This window comes from Lissotriton helveticus, chromosome 1_1, assembly GCF_964261635.1.
Source record: "Lissotriton helveticus chromosome 1_1, aLisHel1.1, whole genome shotgun sequence".
NCBI lineage: Eukaryota > Metazoa > Chordata > Amphibia > Caudata > Salamandridae > Lissotriton > Lissotriton helveticus.
In genome coordinates, this window is record NC_136057.1 from 1,298,003,241 (window position 1) to 1,298,015,783 (window position 12,543).

The 12,543-nt window shown below is 44.0% G+C and overlaps 1 protein-coding gene and 1 pseudogene across 4 annotated transcripts in view; one reads left to right on the forward strand and one right to left on the reverse strand.

The window, feature by feature from the left end:
- The window catches only part of GMIP (GEM interacting protein), a 320,436-nt gene that overhangs the window by 79,300 nt on the left and 228,593 nt on the right, over positions 1–12,543 (reverse strand). For all 4 annotated transcript variants that reach the window (XM_078681149.1, XM_078681159.1, XM_078681167.1 and 1 more), the window contains 4 exons: positions 4,116–4,304; positions 3,257–3,394; positions 2,807–2,997; positions 1,214–1,335 (listed from right to left, as the gene is read on the reverse strand). In XM_078681149.1, the coding sequence (XP_078537275.1) occupies positions 1,214–1,335; positions 2,807–2,997; positions 3,257–3,394; positions 4,116–4,304 (640 nt within the window). The remainder of the gene's footprint in view (positions 1–1,213; positions 1,336–2,806; positions 2,998–3,256; positions 3,395–4,115; positions 4,305–12,543) is intronic.
- Positions 7,992–8,852, forward strand: LOC144823040 (serine protease HTRA2, mitochondrial pseudogene; annotated as a pseudogene).

Consider the following 12,543-nt stretch of genomic DNA (forward strand, 5'->3'; position numbering starts at 1 on the left):
GTTCTTTTGCTCACTACGCCACCCCAGTTTCGACCCAGCCATGTGCAAATCAGTCTTGACCCTGCTCCTCATGGGAACAGTCCAGCCCAAACTGTCAAACCGGGTCCCCCCTGGACTGGAAACAAGCATCCTGGGACTGGCTTCTGGGTAACACCCATAGATAGCACTGGCACAGTGATGTGCAAGTGTCTCCTAGGGCACTGGTACTTATGTGCTGAAGAAACAGCTAAGATATCTTCAATAAAGTTTTTTTTCAATAAAGTTTATTGAAGATATCTTAGCTGTTTCTTCAGCACATAAGTACCAGTGCCCTAGGAGACACTTGCACATCACTGTGCCAGTGCTATCTATGTAGATTTCTATACTCCTGAGCGGGGAGTATCCATAGGAGCACGGCAAACGCCGTAATCAAGAATAACGTAACGCAGTGCACGGCCACCCCCTTATCTTCTGGGTAACACCCCTCATCATCAGTCAGGCTAGGTTGAATCCAGGGGCACAGTGAGCAAGTGACCCACGTCTGGACATACCCATCCCACTTAAGGTGAAAAGTGCTTCGGCAACAAATGATGAATGGAATGCTCAATGAATCAAACATCCCCACCCAGTCACAAGATCTGGGTTAAATCCATCGTACTTTTGCTCACTACGCCACCCCAGTTTGGAATCACCCATTTGCAAATCCATCTTGACCCTGCTCCAGTCCAGTTCAGTTAGCAAAGTGATGCCTACTGTTGTGGGTTTCCCCTTGACCCTGCGGCAGCATCCCCAACACCCATATGCGAAGGTCAAAGGGCCATGTGGCTAAAGTTTTAGGTTAGGTTGACTCGTAGAATAGCCTGCTACTGTGATGGTGTTTCTCAGCACTGTCTGCTTGTTGTTAAGGGGGACGACACACCCCCAAACAGGATCATCCCGCTCGTCGAACACTGGAAGAAATCCTAGAAATTGAACTCTTGGAATGATGAAATCTCTAATGAGCAGTGACACATACCCTAAGACGAGGATGCAAAGTAGAGACTAAATTTCAGACTTTGGAACCTGGGAACATGAGTTCACATCTCCCAGTTTTCACCAAATGGCTTGACCTGGACAAACCACTTTAGCTCTTTTCGTGCCTCATCCCTTACATGCCAAAAATTGGAAGCACCTAGAGGCAAGTCTTTTTAAAATGTGCATGATATAAGGCAATTATATAAGGCAATCTACATACTTAGATCGCTGTTGGCAACCAGGTTTCTTGCAATTGGGTCTTCTGAGCTGCTAGAGAGGTCATCCCCAGAGGAGGACAGAGTTGTCATTGGACCGTATTTTCTTCTCCCAGCAGGTGAGGGCCTAGGAGTAGTAGAACAACAAGAAATGAATTATTTTCTATTTGAAAAGGACCATATTTATTCCCCAAATATGTAAGAACAAATTGCAGTTGGAGACATAACTTGACTGCTTAAGAGGTCTGCCTGGGTTATGGGGTCGCCTTATTTCCTTCACACTTTTTCAGGCACAAGAAGTCATCACATGATCTCAAGCTTTGCATTTACTTACTCAGGACATTTCTCCTGAAGATAAATGTTGCAAAATGTTTGATCTCCCAAAAACAGGTGTGTACCACAAATGATGTACTCCCACATAGAAAATGGAGGAAATTGTAGTTATTGTGTGTTTGCTGAGGTGGAGTTCCCTAAATCCTTCATATTGCACAGCATTCTTTGTTACAGGAACACATTTAAGTTGGCCAAAGTTGTCTAGTGCCCAATTCACAGGGGAATTTGTAAACCTGTAGCACTTTGCATGGGTACACATTTACAAATTACACACACTCACAAAGTGTTCCAGAAATGCACCCTGGAAAGCTATGTCGTTGTTTAACCTTCGTGGTTTAGGCACTCGTTATTTAAGTGGTAGTTCTTTAATCATAAATTTGTTTCCAGAAATATGATTTGCGTCAATGCTGAGGCATTTCTGCATTTGTAGGTTTGCATTCTGTACAAATACACATCCTGAAGTATCATCGACTGAAACTATGATACCATTTCTTGACATTTTTTTCTCCTCCCAGTGCATAAATACCTTCCACCATGATGATGATGATGATGACCTTCCACCAATTTTGAAGATGTTCCCACCATGGACAGAGTTTAATTCTTACCCTTCACAGGAACACATTAACAGTGAGAAGGCATTCTAGAAATATATGAGAATACCCCTATATTCCCTAGTTTATGGTGGTTCCAGACTTACCAGGAAAACATTGTTGTCCATTGCCCACATTACACCCGAATATGGAATAATACTCCATATTGGGGTAATATTGAGCAAAAGTGAAATGATTTCCTAGTGCAAATTAACCTATTATACATACTCTGCGTTCACAAATTGAGCCATTTGCATGTGGAACTAAAGCTTACAAATGTAAATGACTCAGTGAATCAGTCACAAAGGCTTATGTGCGAGGACTGAATTTGTCCAACTCCTCAATTTTTAAAACTTTTTTTTAGCTAAAGTAGGATTGTATTACGTAACAGGATGGCTGTTACTGTCCCATTAGGACATTCCATGCAGTGACTGGCAGGAACTTGTGCCAGAAAAGTACCTGGCGGGTGATGGTGGGTGTTAAAGGATATACAAAAAGCTGTACTACTCCAGTCTGTCACTGTGCAGTTAACACAGAAGGGATTTGATTCCTTTCTGGGGGAAAAAGGTGAAATTACCTTTCATGAGCAAATGCAGATTCAATGCACAATATAATCTAGGATCACACAGATTATTCTTAAAGTTACATACGAAAAAAAATATTGTCTGCGTTTACCTTCTCTCTGATGGGGAAAACTCTTCAAACTCAAAGATTTCAACAGGGATCTCTTTTTTAGGCAGCTCCTGGATGAACGACAAGTATTTCTCGCCCACATCGTAGGGTTTGCAGCTCTCTGCTAAACTGTGGTACTTGGTTGGAATTTTTTCAGAGTGCTTCTGCTGCAGGTTGAATAGGTTCAATGTTACCTAAATAAAACATAGAAAAACAGAATCTAATGTGCACATTCATTTAAAAAAAAATTACAAGTTTCTCCACATTACATCGCAGGACAGTTTTTCCAATATTTGATCAACTCGTAAGTTAACCCACTTTTCTCATCTCGTCAGGGGTAAAGAATCAACATTTCTACGTGGTCTCTTATCCTTTTTCAGCTCCTTCAAAGCACCTTACCTCTTGCAGCAGATGATCACCCTGACAGCTTCTGAACAACATGCATCTACTTACCTCTTTCAGCACCTGGTCCCCCTGGTAAATGAGTTTTCGGATGTGGGATACAATCCTTTCCTTGGCCTTCTCCAAGTCCTGCCGGCGAGCGTTAGCCTCCACTACATATGTCCTGTAAGAGACCTCTGCTTCCTGAGCCTGCAAGGGTAGTAGGTTAGGAGTGGAGATTTATATCCAGCTGCAGACCAGCTTTTAAGGCTAAACATTAAAGATTGCCCGAAAAATACTCAATGTAAAGCAAATATAAAAATTAAAGACAAGCATGGAATACTCAGAATCAATGCTATTATTGTTTTTTTTCTTATGCACCTTCCCCTAGACTAAGCCTGGGAACCAGGCATCCTTGAAAATGAACTCAAGAACATTTATTAGGATTTACCCTACAGAGTGGGTCCCCTGGATGTTACTTTACATTACATTGACTATGCAAATGTAAGATCCGTGTCCTGGGCCCAACCTGGTATTTTGCAGGTGTGCATAGGACCTCGGTCCATAGTCCCAATATTGTTAGATACAACTGTAAAAGAAAAGGTTGCTTATTGAGTCCTTACACCATTATTGTCAATTGTTTTGGGCCAAACTTTTCCAGTATCCTCAAGCCTTTCTTAGCCATGGTCTGCTCTGGTTCCAAGCACTCAATATTTTATTCTTTATACAATCTTAGATTATTTTTTGAAATGGAGAGGTCCTACTTTATACAGCTTCTTGTCGCATTCTCATATTGTGCTTTCTTTAGTCAGATACTCGTATAGCTTTTACATTTTTCTTCCAAACATACTTTTCCTTGTAGTCTTTGTTCCCAACATTCCCACAGGTGTCCATAGCTGCCATATTTACAGCTCCTCGGGAACTCGCGTACCTTGGTTTGCGCTTCCTCCAGGGCCCTCCGCCGCCGGTCCCGCTGCTTGCTGGAGGTGCCGGGCATCCCCCCGCTCACTTGGTAATACTCTTCCTCTGCCTTAGCGCTCAGTTGCTTTGCTTTCTCTAGGTCTTCGCAACGCTGGTTGTAGTGAGCTTGGGATTTACGCATGGATGCATAGGCATCGTTCTGAAATCAGAAGATTGACAGTGATGGGCCATAACTTTTTGCTTAGAGTAAAGACTGGAGTTAGATACAAACGCTATAGCACAACTGTTTTAAAAGATTAACATTCTCAAGCCTTTTATTCATTCCTTGAGGATGCCTTGTTTTCTAGACCCTAGTGGTGAGTAAGGATGTTTAGCATTTTCCAGATTTTCAGGATAGCCTAATGAAATACATTACATACAACCAAAATTAATGAGGCTCATTTAAATAGTCAGTGGTCATCTTTAAACTAACGTGGATCAGCCTTACAAAACCATGAGCTCAAGTAATCATGCGGTACCCACCAGGAACAATGGAAAATCCGCATCCTGAAGTTTTACGGATTTTTATATATACATATTTATTTTGAAAATGGGAAAATACAGAGAGTAGGTCTTTTTTTCAGTGACTGTGCTATCAGTCGTGGCTGCTAGCCAATATATATGCAGATGGGCTGCACGGGAAGTCGAAAAAGGCAAAGGATTTCCTTAACTGCAAATGTGCAGAAATATTTGTCTTATAATGCTAATGTTTTCATAGGAGTAAATTGTTGCAAGAAGTATGACTGCTTATGGGAGGAAGACCTCAGGAGTAAGTGTGCGATTAATGGTGAAATAAATGTGGAAATACACAACTTGTAATCTTATTTTTGTAACAGAATGTAAAGTAAATATGGATAAATAAAGATGAGTAAGAAATAAATATATAGTTAAATACAGACATAAATGTTACCATACTATAAAACCGGGAACCCTAGTAACAAACTAGGTTTACGGAAGTAGCAGGACAGGTATAGAGACCCTGCCACCTTTGGACTAGTCAAAGGAACAAGACAGCACTGAATCCCAACAAGGGGTGTTACTCTGAATCAAGGTGAGTGGTACATGGACATTCCTATGCAGCCAACTCTATCGACTAACAATAGTAGACCGGGCCTTGCACCTAAAATGAAAGCCACTTTGAAACAGGTGTTAAAAGGAGAAATGCTTTTATTTCTCCTAACTTGTCCAACTTTGAAAGTGTGCTGCACTGAACAGCACACATCCAAAGTAGGAAAAGTTTTAAAATGAGTCTTAGCATAGTATTTTGTACAGAAGGCTACCTTTCCACTACAAAACCTATGCTAGACTCACACAGACACCTTTCCACTACGGCGCAAAGATGCCTGTGTGGCTCTCAGTCACCTGACTCTTCACTAGTGCTAGGGAGGGAGCAGGATAGTGCCATATCTCTGTACATAGGGAGCTCTCTGTTGTAAATAGAAGCCTTGAGCCGGGTGTATTATTATGGTTTCTTTATTAAAGATAGTTGCAAGTCAAGTCTTCAAGATGGTAATAATGAAAGACCCACCAGGAGTGACCTCCTTGTCACTCAGCCTGCCTGATGCCAACTGCCAGTTGAGCCTAGGCTAAGCCAGCAACACTACATGATGTCACCAAACATTCTAGTGGTGACATCATGTGAGTCACAGTGAAATCCCATGAGCAGAAAAGAGACAGGCTAAATATAACACTCTCCTTCTCTCTCACTGTCAGGAAACGCAGCACTGCAACTTTGGTTGCTGCAATGTGTCACAGTAGAGAAAGCACAAAGAGCTTTGGTCTATGCTGGGGACGTAAAGGCAACCACTGGTGTATCAATACTCAACAAATTATCGAGTTGGTAGTGCATACCGTAAATATGACATCCATTTTAAGACATGCTGATCTTGTCCCTCATTTCTCATCCATCTTTCCTCATCCCTTAGCCATCACTTTTTGTTCTTCATCCATAATCACTCATCCACCATTCCTCCGTCATCATCCCGTGTGTTGTAATGGCCAGAGCTGCCGACTTCTGAGCTCGGTGTCGGCTCCACACCCTGCGATTCTGGGCACATCAGTTAATCTCCCCGTGCCCATGGACACCACCAAGACACCATTCACAGGTGATTAGCCGTGCTATACAAATCGTGTATCATTCCCCATCCCTTATTCCTCTTCCAGCATCACTCATCCATAATTCCACATTATCCTTCATTCATACCTCATTTCTTTCTCTGTGCCTCAGCTGTTATTCATCACTCGTCCTACTTCCCACCTCCTCTAGCGATAAGTGAAGGTGGTGGTACTAATAGTTGTGTCCAGAATGAAACCGCATTCAATGCCTTCAATTATCTGTTTATATGCTGTAGTAAATGTGCTCACTTTCTGTAATTTTAAAATTATTTCATGACATGCTTTTAGAAAGTAAATTGAAATTCTTTAAAAATACTGAACGATCTAAGGCACTTCAATTAACATTTGCTTCTAAAGTAGTCAACATTTTCATACTGGAATCCGTAAAACCTGCTCTGCATTGGTAGATCACAAAGTTATATTAAAGGGCTTCCAGAACATTGTAAGACAACATTAATGCTGAGCGAGGTGATGTAAAACTATTAAGAAATGTAAGTGTGTTTTTAGTCAGATGGGAATAAGAACAAAAGTGTCATACAATGCTAAGGGCATGAGTAAAATGCCTCTCTCATCTGTTGATTGTACAGTATGTTACATACACAAAATAAATATGGTAAAGCTGGTCTTTCGCGTCCCTGTTTAGAGAAGTAATTCCCAGCGTGGAATGCTTGCCTCTGTTGGGCACAAGGAAAAGCATCACCATACTCACTCATCACTAGTAGAGGCTTCGGAGGGGGTGGGAGAAATAACAACGAGGATGCTCTGAGATGGACAGCTATCTGTCAATGATGGGACACCTTATATTCTCCCTATTATTCCTTAATTTCTCCATGTTATTCCTAATTACTCCATGTTATTCCTTCATTTCTCCATGTTATTCCTTTATTTCTCCATGTTATTCCTCACCCTTGAAGTAAGGAGGAGGGAAGATTGGTGAAGAGAGACATATGAAAACTGATGGCGGAGAGATGATGGGTGATAGACGAGGAACAGAGACGAGGATTTATGGATGAGGAATGATGATGAGGAAGGATAAGTGTTGTGGGATGATGGATGAGAGAAGATGGACGAGGATGAGGAATGATAGATGGACAAGGGATGGTGGATGAAGAGTAATGGCTGAAGGATGGTAGATGAGGATGTCCTAAAATGGATACGATGGATATAAATTATGATATCCATCAATCAAACAGCATTTGTAAAGCACAATACTGTCACCCCTAAGGGTATCTGGGTGCTTGATTGATTGATTTACCACATCATTATGGGGTTTGCTAAGTGATTTTCAAATTCCCACCACTTTTGACTGGAAGAATTCTGTTTGCTTTTACTAGGCAAAATTCATCCTAAGAGTGTTTGTTGTGACGAAGATCGTGGCAGCGAATTACCATTGATGTCAATGTGACTCACAAGTGTTTCCATAAAGCTCTTATTACTGAGGGATGATTGTGTATAAATGGTAACAGGCTTGACGTATAGGAATACAGAGGTAACTCGGTCCTGGGGGGCGCCGCGGGGGCGGGGCTGGGGCTCCTGCTGCTGAGGGGAGACCTGAGGCCTGGCGGGGGCCTCCCGCTCCCCGAGCTCAGCACGGCCAAGCCCATCCCCGCCGAGGGCCCCTCCCCCGGGGTCACCGTGCCCCCCGCCGCCCCCCCTGGGCCCCGGCACAAGTACAACTTCATCGCAGACGTGGTGGAGAGGACGGCGCCGGCGGTGGTCTACATCGAGATCCTGGGCAGGCACCCCTTTTCTGAACGTGAAGTACCCCTCTCCAATGGGTCTGGATTTGTGGTCTCCAAGGACGGACTCATTGTGACCAACGCACATGTGGTGGCCAACAAAAGAAGAGTGCGCGTGAAGCTGGCCAACGGGGAAATGTACGATGCTGTTGTACGCGATGTGGACCAGGTGGCAGACATAGCTGCCATTAAAATCAATGCCAAGCGCCCCCTTCCGACGTTGCCGCTGGGCCGCTCATCAGATGTGCGGCAGGGCGAGTTTGTGGTGGCCATGGGCAGCCCCTTTGCGCTGCAGAACACCATTACCTCTGGGATCGTGAGCTCGATGCAGCGCGGGGGCCTGGAGCTGGGGCTGTCTGGATGTGACATCCAGTACATTCAGACGGATGCCGCCATTGATTTTGGGAATTCGGGTGGACCCCTTGTCAATCTGGCTCCTGGTTCGGTCCGTCTGAGAAGCGGCGCTACATTGGAGTGATGATGCTGGCCCTGAGTCCTAGTATTTTGGGTGAACTTCGTCTTCGTGACTCGTCGTTCCCAGATGTGACCCATGGAGTTCTCATCCACAAGCTCATCCTTGGCTCACCTGCCCATCAGGCTGGTGTGAAAGCTGGAGACATTGTACTGGGGATCAACGGGCAGACGGTGAAAACAGCTGAAGACATCTACGATGCTGTACGGACTCAGCAAAACCTCACCATGACCGTGAAGCGGGGCCACGACACACTGATGGTGAACGTCACCCCAGAATATGCCGAATAGGAGTGTTGGAGCCTATGCTACTCGCCCATGCCGGCAGTGCATCAGTGTTCTCAGCGTCACCTAGCGCCTGGGTCTGGCGCTTCATCGAGCTGGACAAGTTTACACGACCAGCTGATACGGGCCAACTGTGCTTCAGTATCTTCAAGAGGGTGCTAGGTTTTGACTGAGAATGTATCAGTCTGTCAAAAAAAGAATCATTGGGTAATGTAAAAGTTGTGCACATGAAGGAATGGAAATAAGATTGACCTAGCCTGCATCTGTTGATGGAACTATACGGAATATTGATTTTCAATAAACCGCAAGAGAGCAGGACTGTTGAGTGGTGTCCACGAGCCCGGACCATGCATTATGATTTGAAGAGTGTCTAGTTATGGTTAAAGTGAACGCAAGATGTTAGTTTTCAGACCCGAAAGAGCGCAATAGTGAATACGTTGAGCCCAGCCATGCCCTGTGATTTCAGCTGTATGCATTTACGGATCGAGTGGTCTCGAAGCCCTTCTCTTGAAGTAGGAGAGCAGTGTAGCTCTCTCGGGCCACGAGCTATGGATCCAGTGAGGATGCTGGAGGTACATGGACCACTGGGCGAGCACCTGTTCAAGGCTGCATCACTGTTCTGGGATAATGGAGGGCTGCTGCCCAGAGAGGGCAGAGCTTTTGCTTTACAGCAAGTTTTTAAGGTCTGGTTGGAGCATATACTTCCACTTCCACCAGGTGGTGGTTTCTGCTAGGGGCGAGGGGAAGGCTTGTCTCCTTCCTTCGAACCCTGTCAAAGTAGCGGTGTTAGTTCTTGGTTTGTGATGTGGGACAGAGGAAGGGAAGACGCTTCAGAACCAGGAGCTGCAGGAAGCGAATCTGAGCTGCGGTTGTCCAAATGTCGGGTGCCTCGAAGGCAGCAGCAGTTCTTCTTTCAGCCTCAGGACATAACCAGGTGCTTCATTCAAGATGGCCTTTACTTCCCATCATGCACCTGAACCGCAACGTAGTGCTGGTGCTTCATCCAAGATGGCCTTTGCTTCCAATCATTCACCTGAACCACAACATCGTGCTGCAGAGTCCACTGGTGTCTGCACAAAAGTGATTGAGTTACAACAAAGGAATTGCTTCCCATGGAAAGAGATAAGGTGAAAAGGTTGCAATGGGAGGCTGGAGAAGAAAGGGGGGCTGTGTGCAGCTGACGTGGCAACACCCACAGGTCCAGTTTCATGGCTCGTTTAACGCATTTTTATCACTTTAATATTCTGGGTAATATTTCCCTGGCAACCCCACCCCACTCGAATGCTCACAATTGTGCACTATAATAATAATAGTTTATTTGACTAATATAACTGAGTCCTTAGGAAAACCTACTAAATCATTAAAATGTTATTACATACATAGCGTGTGAAATATTGCGAAGTATGAGGAATGTTTACATCTTTCTTTTAATGGTGGATTCAAGCTCAGCACCTGCAGAACACCCTTAAAGTTAAAACAAGAGGAGCCATAAAACAACAAACAAGAGTTTAACCATGGATCAATTATGTGTAAGCCAACAAAAAACGACTTCTGCAATATAGTCTTAGATTTGAATGTGTGAGGCTTTTATTTCAGATGACACCAACAAAAACTGCCGGCTTTAAACTTGAGGAAGTTTGCCCCCTCTGTTTCGTTCCTCAAATGAATTTTTACTGAGGTCTTTTGTGTCACACAGGTTGTACAAGCTTGAAACAACTAAGGTACTTTAAGTGTACGTGGCCTTCCAAGCCTCTTTCATCGAAGCAGATTGTGCTTGCTGTCGGTCAAGTGCCATGTGTTACCAAAGCAAACCAGTTGGCTATCAATGTGGATCAGGGAGTCTTGTTGTTCAAAAGCCATAGGTGCAGAGCTTTCTGCTGCATCGTCTAAGGTCATTGGGGAGAGGGGTTGGCCTAACGGCTAAGGCGCTCGACCTCGGACCTGGGGAATCTGGGTTCGAGTCTCGGTAACGACGCCAAAAACCCCCTGTGATTCTGGGCAAAATCACTTAATCTCCCCGTGCCTAAAAAAAAAAAAAAATGAAAGTGTGTCCTCATGTAACGTAACTGGTGCTATGTAAAAGCGCTCTGATAAGGTTCGGCTCTAGTTCGCGCTATATAAAACTCTGCAAAAAAAAAAGTCTCAAACGGGCGTGGACCATGGCAAATCTGGGAAAACATGATAACGGTTTGATTTTCCAAATTCTCTTCTCACAACAAGCATCATGAAAACAGAACTAGAAAAGAAATACCAGAGTTTGTCAACTCGTTATCATGGAAAAAAAGGATGCTCCATAGGGAGATAATAAGACTTCGGGGTAACCACTATTAACAGGCGAAAATATGAAACTCCAAATTAACCAGGTAAGGCGGCAATACAAACAGGAAGTATGGACAGCAAATAAATCACAACAAACAAATATCTGGCTCAAGCTGCTGCATATAAGTAAATCAAATAACAACAAGAAGTTCAGGCAGAAATAAACAGCATAGAAAATGGCTCCTTCCGGCATCACAACGCAAATATCCGTGAGGCCAATTGAATAGCCCAACTGACCCATGTTGACAAATACACAGCTATGGACAAACGCCACCATGCCCCGAAACTATTGAAAACCTGTCTGAAGGTAATTGGATTCGAACTAGCCAAGTTGAGAAAGTCTTAAAAAAACTCAGATCCAGTGGAGCCCCAGGCCCAAACGGCTTGCCAAACACGCTATTCATGTCAGACCAACGTTTCTGGGCAGATCTCTTTACGCCGCTGTTCAATCACACGTTTCAATCATGGAAAGGCAGTATCCTGCACCCGATATTCAAAGCAGGCAGCAGATCAGACCCAGCAAATTACAGATTAATCATGCTCATCGCTGTAGAAGCCAAAGTGTACACATTGAATCTTCTTGTCGAGCTAGAAGAATGGGTCACCTCAAGCAAGATCCTCCTAATCTCACAAAAAGGCTTCAGACCAGGCACAAGCACAATGTGCAATCATTTGGCCTTGAACTTCCTAGTTGAAAAAGTGCAGCGAAAGTCAACCAAATTGTACACGTGTTTCGTCGACTTGAAAGCGGCATTTGACATGGTACCTAGAGAACTTCTATGGCAAAAGATGGAAAAATGGGGCATCCCACCATGCATATTAAGGGCCATAATTAATTTGTACTCATCTACCTGGGTACAGGTAAAGCTAGGAAATGGAGAAAGAACAACAGCAAGGATAACAACGTACAGATGCCTAAAACGAGGGTGTGTGTTAGCTTCCAACTTATTTAACATATTCACAGCAGATCTAGACAAAAGGCTGACAGAAGTCCAAAGCGACCCCCCAAAGCTAGCTTACGGCCAAGTCAGAAGTCTGCAATAGGCTGATGACAGTGTCCTATGCAGCCAGACCCCGAATGGCTTACAGCGCCTGATCACGAAGCTGTTGGAATATACAGAGGATCTTGGACTAAAACCAAGGTCATCTGTTTCTCTACAAATTCCAGGCCCCACATCAATAAACACACATGGTTCACAGCAGGGAACAGCTTAGAGCAGAGTGGCTCTTACAAATACTTAGGAGTGGTAGTAGACTCCAGATTTACACTCAAAGATCACCTAACCAAAAGACGAGCACAGGCGAACAAATTACGTTTTGCACTAAACACCCTAAGATCTGAAATTATTGTGCCCATCTAACTCTCATCTTCTAAAAATAATAGCTGCTAAGTTTCTCCCAACTCTCACATACCGCTCCAAACTATTCAAAGGCAAAGATGCAAACTTTTCGAATCTACAACAATCCGGC